At 38.3% G+C, this 10,526-nt stretch overlaps 1 protein-coding gene across 1 annotated transcript; it reads right to left on the reverse strand.

Moving 5' to 3' along the window:
* Positions 1 to 3,965: 3,965 nt before the first annotated feature.
* Positions 3,966 to 6,980, reverse strand: LOC124147564 (putative methyltransferase-like protein 7A). The gene is made up of 2 exons (XM_046518204.2): positions 6,366 to 6,980; positions 3,966 to 4,212 (listed from the first exon to the last, which is right to left on the reverse strand). Exons 1-2 carry the CDS (start codon positions 6,882 to 6,884, stop codon positions 3,979 to 3,981), a joined length of 753 nt encoding a protein of 250 aa, XP_046374160.2. The 5' UTR covers positions 6,885 to 6,980; the 3' UTR covers positions 3,966 to 3,978.
* Positions 6,981 to 10,526: the final 3,546 nt, after the last annotated feature.

The following is a 10,526-nucleotide window of genomic DNA, read 5'->3' on the forward strand; positions in this document are numbered from 1 at the left end:
AGTACACCTTTAACAGTTTGCATGTATTAAGTACAATACTTGCTATGGTCACAGGCTGCACATGATTCAAGATTACCGTATGCGACGTAATAAGCGCCCAGGGCGCTATCAAAATTAAAATTAGGGGGCTCTTATTAGAATATAATTTTGGTGAGAAAAAAAAGTGTTGAAAGATCGTAAATTTCGTGGTTTATGCTGACAGCCTGAAAATGATACAAAAGAAAAGTCTGTGCATATTATACACGACATATGTATTTTCCAGAATTTAATTGCCCATGATTAAGGGTGCATATAAGACACGAGTGCGTATTTTTCACGAATAAATAAGTCTTGTGTACATTGATCAATCGGAAGGGGTGCTAATTGGGATTGTTCACTAGCCAATATATTAGCAAATATCGCCGTGGGCGCTTATTAGAGCAGGGCGCTTATTACGTTGAATACGGTAATATATATTTTATGAGGCCACTTTAATCATATAGATTTCTGCAGCTTTCTCCTGAACTGGTCAGGTCCAATATGCAAATGGTCTACATGTAATTAAGATAAATGATTCTCCCCTGTAATATCTTTGTAACTATTCTACTGTAAATATGTTTTAGCTTCCCATGTACATTTTATTATTTCAGTTGTTATATTTTTTTCTCTTCACCAGTTTTGTCGGAATGAAAACTGTAAAGAACATGTCTTATATTGTTTCCTGTAATCACTGTATCTTGTTTCTTATTGAAGCAGATCAAGGTACTTTTCTTGATCGGTTTGTAACCATGAGTCTTGGGTTCACCACTATCAGCCAGAGACTAAACAACAGTCAAAACAGAAGAAACATATAATATCTCCTCAGAAACAAAGTCCCTTCTATCAGGTGCCAAGGTGACGGCTTGGGTTGTCTGTCAGTCTGGAAAGGTCAGACCATCAATGGCCAATATTAGGATAATCTGCTGTTTAGTTTGTGTGTTGTTTAACGCTCACTGACTTGGTTGATGCATGTCATCGTGTCCCAATGGATCGATTCTCATGATGTCAACCCCCGGATTGTCTAGTCCAGACTTGATTGTTTTTCAGGCCGCCGTCATATAGCTGGAATATTGCCGAGTGTGGCTTCAAACAGCAAACAAACTGTGATACAGCTGAAATATTGATGACATTCACTCAATCCCACAACTAGCTGCTGTCTGGCAACCATTAGGCAAATGACTAAGTCATTTCTGCTTTGGAGGACGTTTTACACCAGGGGAAGTTTTCTGAGAATGTGTGGTCTGTGGAGGGAATGCTGAAACATAATGAGTAACCAGCAGGTAGCTCCATCTAATAAGGTCCAGAACTTTTCAGCCACCCACTAGGTCGCTGGGGACCTAAAACAATACTAATATTTCAACCATTTATATCACACAATACTTCTACACCACACAGAGGCATGCTGAAAGTGCTAGGGTCCCGAGAGTGTGTGCGTCCACAAAAATCTGGGCAAATGTCAAGATTGTCCTATCACTAGGTTGACTAGACATCACTTGATGTTCTGTCTTGTAAGAATTGGCTATGCTGAGCCATGTCAGGATTCGCCAGTTGTGGGATTGAGTGAATGGCATCAATATTCGAGCTGTATCACAGTTTTTTTAACACTGCACTCAGCAATATTCCAGCTATATGACGGCAGCCTGTAAATTAATGAGTCTGGACCAGACAATCCAGTGATTGACATCATGAGCATTGATCAACGCAATTGTGATATGATGACATGCATCAACCAAATCAACGAACCTGACCACCAGATCCTGTTAGTGGCCTCTTACTATAAGCATAGTCACCTTTGACAGCAAGCATGGGTTGCTTAAGACCCATCTTCACAGGTCCTGTATCACAATGTGGTACTGAGTGCTGAGCAGTGTGAAGAGTCCAACAACAACCAACTCACTCACTCTGAACCAGGGGTCCGGAAAATTTAAAATCCCAATCGGACATTTGCATTTAGGCCACGCCCCCTTCAAATAGCGTATTTGAGTACGACTTTTCACACACATTACAAGTTTAAGTATTCATAATATGATGAATTATGAATTGTTTCAATTTAAATTGTTTAATTCACCGGACAATTAATAACAAATAATATCATGTTAGATTTACATGGAAAACATACGTTTGTTTCTGTTATAATAACGGTCTGTTAACGTAGTGAACGGTCTAATAAATATTCATGAGTTATATTCATGAGTCTGCTCAAGTGTACGCGTTGTAACATTTGGATCGAGACTATTATCCCATATTTGGTTATCACTCGACCTCACGGGAAAAGGGTTTTTTTAAACTAAAGATTTTTTTAAAAACAAGACAGATCATTTAATCACAAATACTAAAATATCGTTGAGTCTGAACACAGAGTCTGAACACAACAGGAAAGACCAGATGCTATCATTTTTGTTTTCCTCTTTATTTCATGATACCATTTTTGGTACATGGACCTGAATTTTAGCATAATTAACATGAAAATTTGTAAATAAAATATATATATATAATATGTCATCATAAAATAAGTACAATATCACACATAACAGCAACTTATAGTATACATCATCTTTGGTTAAACACACCATTAACATTGATCTTTACTAAATGACTGTTCCGCACAACAAGAGTCCTTCATTGGATTTCATCAACTTCTATCAACATTTTGATGCAAAAAATCATAAATTCAACAGCTGTTAACAGTAAAATAATTCAAATGAGACAAAAACTTCAAGAAAAAAGTTCGATGAGTTGTCTATAACCATAGAGGTAGTTTGTTACAATTACCCCTGGAAAGTTTTTTTTTTCTTCGGTTCTTTGCACTTCAGGATGAGACAATGGTGCCTGCACCATATGCTTGTTGTAAGCGTCGACTAATGAGGATTGATCACATCATGGGCTCTTGCTATCAATCACCAATTAGCCTGGACACAGGCTCGGTTCAATTTCTAAAGTAACCAACAGTTTTACAGTGGAAACCGTTCAATAGCCAAGTTTGCAAAACCCCAAATCCCGATAGGTTGAAATCATATATATTAGATCAACAAGGACTAGATATGTGTGATAGTCCAATCATATCTAGCACAGGAAAGTGGGCTTGATGTGGCAAGGGTGGAAAAACATGACTTTGATAAAAAGGCTAGTGGACACTCTTGCCTCGGGAAGATAATCGTCTATAGTATCGTCATGTTTCAGTTCCCGATATATCTCACAACCTTGGTGAATCTTCACAACACAAGTCAATTGGGATTGGCTGCACCTAATGACCATATGGACGGTATTTGTGACCCCCATGAGAGATCTTCATGCTGGAGACGTGATGTTTGTAACAAAACTGGAGCTGGCTCAGGACATGTTGTAAGACACACATGAATGTTTCTTTGTTTGTTGTTTAACGCCACACTCAGCAATATCCAAGCTATATAACAGCGGTCTGTAAATAATCGAGTCTGGACCAGACAATACAGTGATTGACATCATGAGCATCGATCCATGCAATTGGGATACGATGACATGCATCAACCAAGTCAGCGTGTCTGACCACCTGATCCCGTTGAATGTAATTTCAAACTCTGATAACAAAAATGTCCTGGCAAAAACTTTTCTGAAACACATCAATGATCTACTGTGGAACAAATATTCAAACCAGTGTTAGAAATAAACTGAATTCTTTGAGTTTTTCTGCTATAGTATTTTCAATTGCGACTTAACAATCTAAGAACAACCTTTCATAAACTTTGACTGGCCAATGAAATGACCAGCAAGAAGTCAACATTAGCCTATCAGAAAGCAGTTTTATAGAGCTTTGTGACATTTGTTTGAAACAGATGATTTCCATTTCAGAAAATGCTTTGCAAAATATTTTGACAAAGTTCTAGATTCAAAATTTGAAAACTAAACTAAAGATGCCTTGTCATTGAGTGTTGGCAGTAAACCAGCTGATATAACAGATATCATACGTATTCATTTTCCACTTTATTTGACAGCCTTTCCATAGATACCTGGAGTGTGAGTTTTAAACATGTTTACATCAAAATCTGTGAGGTCAACTTTTGAGAAACCAGCTTGACGGATGTCATTCCACGTCTCCCTGTTCACGTTGCATCCGTCCGCCATCTTCTTCCACAGCGGGTTGATCAAATTCTGCAGCTTCCTCTTGAACAAGCCCTTCCTGGCTGCCACATGTTCAACAAAGTAGAAGATTCCATTCTGAAATCAAATATAGATCAGTGGTTAGGTGGTGTCATTTCGCAAAGCAACTTGTACTTTCAGTCTGGACGCCCTGTGTGGACCCAGGAAACAACGTCTCCACTTTGTTGCTTGGTGAAGATGAAACTAAACTCTAGTCAGCTCTATGACGGCGGTCTGGAAATAATCGAGTTTGGACCAGACAATCCAGTGATTGATAAATCATGAACAACATCTACGTTATTGGGATACGATGACATGCATCAACCAAGTCAGTGAGCCTGGCCACCTGATCCCTTAAGTCACCTCTCACAACAAGCACAGTCAGCTGTTATGGCAAGCATGGGTTGCTGAAGACCTATTCCAACCAGGATCTTTGTAGGTGGCGACTTACCTACATTAGGTGGTCAGGCTTGGTAACTTGGATGATTGCATGTCAGTGATCGGTTCTCATGCTATCAACCATTGGTCAACCTGTCCGTGACTCCACTGTTGACAGCCAGTGTGAAAAATTATTGGTAACCCAATGAAAAATGTAATAACACAATTAAAATAGAAACCTTTGAGTAAAAACTCAATTGCTCAAAAAGTTATCTGGAGCTCTGTAGTCCCTCTTTGAGTGTTAAAGGATGGAAAAGCACCCTGCTGCAATAAAAATGGTTTAAAGGGGACTTGTTTAGTAATGTATATTAATGACAACATGATATTGGTACAGGCCGGTCAGCTGTCTTGTTGAGATTTTTACAATATGGCAACTGGCCAATCAGATAGCAGATAATGAGATAGCAGAATCAAGTAATGATAAAAGCTCATGCTGAATCTTGTCCTGGCGATCTAAAAACACACATCTTGCTATTAAAGCATTCATATAAACCATGTGCAATGTATTCCAGTAAATGGGTCGTGAATCTGGTGAAAACTCAACGCTTTCGGATGATCCTTCGTGAGAATGCAATGCCAGGGATCTATTCAAGACTCCTTGACAAGCACTTTGGGGAAAAATTGTTGTTTTGCTCAAACTGGTCAGTGAAATACAAGTCACCTCTACAAAGCCATAAGATTAGTTATTACCATATAACATTAATCATAAAATTTGTAATTCCAATTTGGGAATTTTTACAGATGTTTCCTGCAGATTTGGGGCCGAATATCGGCCTCTGAACAGGTTTTCATAAATCCCTGAATGCACGACCGTATTTCCTTGATTTAATTGAGAGAACACGGTATATTGCAAATGGCAAATACCAATTTGAAAACATAATTGTTTGCTTCCACTGAGTGGAGTTTTGAAGTGTTTGCGTTTATCGATGTATGGGTTAATTGGTTCATTATCTTTATTATCTATGAACTGCAGGGTTAACTTCTCGGTCAATCTTTCATGCCGGAAATAGAATAAGTTCTGGAATTGTTTAGGGTATTGCAACTTCTACGAACACACCTACATGGCCGTTTATAATATGCCTACTTTGGTACACTACCTTGGCAAAATATATAATATTTGCAGTTGCAACTTTGTCACACAAAAATATTGCAATAATCCCACGCATTAAACATTCATAATCATAGATGCATGCCATTTGAGCCCTATTTGGGAAGGTTTGTATACTGAAAATACCAAAACTCTCTTTAAGAATAGAACACTAGAATGGCAATGTTTTCATTAACGTGTTATAATCATCATGATGTACTTTTTCCAATTTTCAATGTTTTTGAATTGCTTTGATAATTATTTTCCAGGTTCAATCATATTCAACCATTCAAATGCAAGCGGGGTAATTTTTATCTGCATATCTTTAACCTTTTTGACATTTGTTAACATAGTAGGCGTAATATGCTGCTGTGTGCCTATATGAGAAACATCAAGTAGAATATGGTAGATAGGTGTCCAGTAAAATCATGTTTACCACATAGTACCGAGATCTGGGGTAGAATAGGTCTTCAGGAACCCATGCTTGTCGTAAGAGGCGACAAACGGGATTGGGTGGTCAGGCTCACTAACTTGGTTTATGCATGTTATCGTATCCCAATTGCATAGATGGATGCTCATGATGTCAATCACTGGATTGTCTGGTCCAGACTCGATTATTTACAGACTGCCATCACATAGCTGAAATATTGATGACAAACAAACATAGTAACAAACATAGTACAGAATACATCAGTTCAGTACTTACTGGTTTTAATATTCTTAGGACTTCTCCTAAAACGGCCTTGACATCCCTGACAGTGCACAGCACCAAGGTACAGACAACAGCATCACAGCTGCTATCTTCTACCTCAGGCATACTTTCCGCGAATCCCACCACAAACTTCTTGATGCTTACATCCGGATTCCGAAGATGAAGATTCTCTTGTAAGTAAGTTTTGTTGTAAGGATTTGGGTCCAAGCAAATTATTTCTGAGCCTTTTGGAAAGTTCTTGAAGTTCATTCCACTTCCTGAACCGATTTCTAAAAGCTGCAAAGGACGTTTTGCTTTGCTTGCTTGTGATTTCAATTCAGAAAACACACTTGCTTTCTCATTTCGAATCTTTTTGTGCATTTTCTTCAAAAACCTATTTCCAATCCATGCGATTAGTCGCATGCGAAGTTGGTGCAGTTTCTTTCTGGAAAATGCAATGACAACTATGACAATGACAACTGGCAGTAGATATTTCAAGAGAATGCCTCTCGCAAAAATGTCCTCAAGCGCCATTTCAAAGCTTACAAATATTGCGAAATAGATCTATCATGTGAGCTTCTAGTTTTTACATCGCCAAGATGTTTGGGAAGGGAGCTAACTCCCAACGGCTTACATTCCCGAGCACATGGTTCATTTCTAAAACCGATGTAACAATATCGGTAGATTTCGGCTCGTAAACTCCCGTATACCCTGTGTGATACGTTATAGAACACTCGAACGAACCAATAAGGAAATATCACAGGCTCGGGACATACACCATTCATTAACTCAGGGCAGATATATAGAATACCTAGAATAATATTTTATTTTATGGTCTCTGAGAATACTAAACGAGCTCCCGTGTAGTACGAGTGGGTGAAAGCGATGTTGAAAGTTTTTAATAGTTGTTAGTGAACTAGTTCCGGCAATACATGAGCGCGCGCTTTGGGGTTTGGAACAATGTGTAATACCAACTGGTGTAATAAATTCCGCAATTCCGAGTTTCGAGTAGGTTAATCTACGTAGCTTTTCATTGATACTATAACCGCCGTCATATAGCTGGAATATTGCTGAGTGCGGCGTTAAACAACAAACAAACAAACAAATCATTGATACTTTAAGAATGAAAAACGTATGAAAAGTGAACCCTTTAAATGGCAATTATCTGTGACGTCATGAACAATGAATGACGTCATATATAGAGACTATTATATGAGTGTTCATATCGTACTGTTTGCGACACGAGTGTCTAAGTCCCGGTATTTCCCGAGCCATATCTACGCTGTAATGAAATTGCATCACAATGCTTTGCAGACCATTGTGACGTCACAATCAAATGACATCACTCATGGCTCTGCTACTGTGAAGCTGTCAACAAACTTAAAAAGTTGACGTTGGATGATAAATAAAATCACACCCTCGTGTCTTTTGATATCAAATATATCAACACTCAACACTCATATATTTGATATCAAAAGACACTCGGGTGAGATTAACTATTTATTACCGACGAAGATGTCTACATGCAGAGACGAACTTTAGTGTATAGCAAGTATCAACAGCACATCACTTACAAGCTGACGTACTATATATTAATGCGCACATTCCAGGTAAACTTGCAATGCTTCGGTAATGTTTGTGGGATGGAAAGCGATTTTCAAGCACAGAATTGAGGATTGACATTATAATTATGATATATAGAATACTAAACGAGCTCCCGTGTAATACCAATTTTATGAAACGAGTGAATAGTTCTGGTATCTGACGAGCGAAAGCGAGTCAGATACCACAACTATTCACGAGTTTCATAAAATTGGTTTTACACGAGAGCGAGTTTAGTATTTTATTTATTACTTGTAATTTATAATGTTTTTAGAATTATACTGTTGAGTGTAAATAGGCTGACACCTACACGATCCAAGGCATAATCCAATTGAGTTTAACAGAATAATACTTCAAGCACGTCAAAAGTTAAAACGTATGAATTTAATATCATACAATGGTCCACCTTTAGAATTCAGGCGTTCGTCCCACAAAATTATCGTAGTGCTAAGGCTATCACAACTCACATAATTTAACTTAGACTAACGACTGTCGTTGCGCTACAGTACGATCGCCTTGTGGAACGGGGCCTTGCACCTCAAAGTTTACAATGACGTCACAATACCCGATTACGTAATTTGTGGAATTTTGTTGCAAGATCCAACGGCGAAACAATGCCATGTGACGTCAGCCTAGCAACAAGGTTGCTGGGGTCATCGAGTGTGCATAAGCTCCTCCCAGTGATCTATCATCTCCACACAAAATGTCGTTGAATACGCCAAGGGATGTTGAGAGCTTTCAATATTTGTTCGTGAAACGTGTTCCGAGAGTACATGAGCACGCGTTTTGGTATTACACAATGTGTAATAAAGCTGTATGTTTATTAAACGGGTGATCTCTTCACGGGCAAGTAATAAAAAGAGGTTATCACGCCATAACCTCTATTTGTCGAATGACGTCAACAATCTTCAGCTATGACGTCGTTTCTAGTGTGACGTCATTTCGACATCATTTCACAACAAGATTCGAATGACGTCAGCAATGCCGTCCGGATGACGGAAACAATACACTGTTGTCTCGTGACGTGATATGACACTGGGACACATATATAGAATACTAAACGAGCTCCCGTGTATTACCAATTTTATGAAACGAGTGAATAGTTCTGGTATCTGACTCGCTTTCGCTCGTCAGATACCACAACTATTCACGAGTTTCATAAAATTGGTTTTACACGGGAGCGAGTTTAGTATTTTATTTATAACTTGCCATTTATAACGTTTTTTTAATTATACTGCTGAGTACTAAAAAGGCTGACACCCACACGATCCACGGCATAGTCCAATTGAGTTTAACAGAATAATACTTCAAACACGTCAAAAGTTGAAACGTATGAATTTAATACCATACAACGGTCCACCTTTAGAATTCACAAAATTATCGTAGGGCTAAGACTATCGCATCTCACATACTTTACTTAGACTAACGACTGTCCTTGCGCTACAATACGATCGCCTTGTGGAACGGGCCTTGCATCTCCAAGTTTACAATGACGTCACAATACCCGATGACGTAATTTGTGGAATTTTGTTGCAAGATCCATCGGCGAAACAATGCCATGTGACGTCAGCCTAGCAACAAGGTTGCTGGGGTCACCGAGTGTGCATAAGCTCCTCTCAGTGATCTATCAACTCCACACAAAATGTCGTTGAATAAGCCAAGGGATGTTGAGAGCTTTCAATATTTGTTCGCGAAACGTTTTCCGAGAGTACATGAGCACGCGTTTTGGTATTACACAATGTGTAATACAGCTGTATGTTTATTAAACGGGTGATCTCTTCACGGGCAAGTAATAAATGATTTTTATGAATCCCGATATGTTTGCCTTCGTAGGGAATAACATAACGTTTCGCAAAGCGACATTTTTGTTACCTAAACAGGCATTCTTTCGCGTTTAACAGCGGTCTCGTAGCTTTAAAGAATATGCTTTTGTTAATGTTGATTTTTCATATAATCATATCTAAATGTGTGATAAAGAATTGACCCTAAATGTCTCTTTATACTTTTATTTTAAGAATTTTCAAACACGAAACTACTATTTATGTTTCAAATGCAAGGGACGGTGAACCGTCCCTGTGCGTTTGGTAGGGAGCATTTACATTTCAAAACATATGATATTTCACTCGACACATGAAATATCCTCTATAACTTCCGTCTTTCGTCTCATATGGAGCTGAAACCATTTGGTGAAAAGGCCATTCGGCCACAACTTCAAATCGGCTATATTGGTGCCAAAAGTCAGGCATGAAAATAAAACAATTAAGTAAGGTCTTGGTTTACCCTTTTTGTTTGAAAAGAATTCCATTATACAAAAGTTACATCAGCCTGTCGGTGCACATTTTGGGAAGAGTCTGGAAATCTATGAATCGATATTGTTGGAAAATCGTAATACAAGACTACAATATTCTCGTTGTTCTGTTGCTAATAATTATATATTGTCACAAAAAACTCATTTGGTCTTCATACGTAGTTCGAATTTAATTTGTTTATTGGATTCTAAATAAAAGGAAACAGAAATGAGGTGGTTGCAGTCCTATTAATTAACAATAACTATACCTACTTTGCCCTAAGGCA

This window comes from Haliotis rufescens, unplaced genomic scaffold (assembly GCF_023055435.1).
Source record: "Haliotis rufescens isolate VD_foot unplaced genomic scaffold, xgHalRufe1.0.p SCAF_7, whole genome shotgun sequence".
NCBI lineage: Eukaryota > Metazoa > Mollusca > Gastropoda > Lepetellida > Haliotidae > Haliotis > Haliotis rufescens.

Bases quoted from the DNA above. Each gene is read 5' to 3' on its own strand.
- LOC124147564 (XM_046518204.2), bottom strand. From the start codon at position 6,884: ATGGCGCTTGAGGACATTTTTGCGAGAGGCATTCTCTTGAAATATCTA. The intron at 4,213-6,365 runs GTAAGTACTGAA...ATTTGATTTCAG, and splicing joins TCCTAAGAATATTAAAACCA to AATGGAATCTTCTACTTTGT.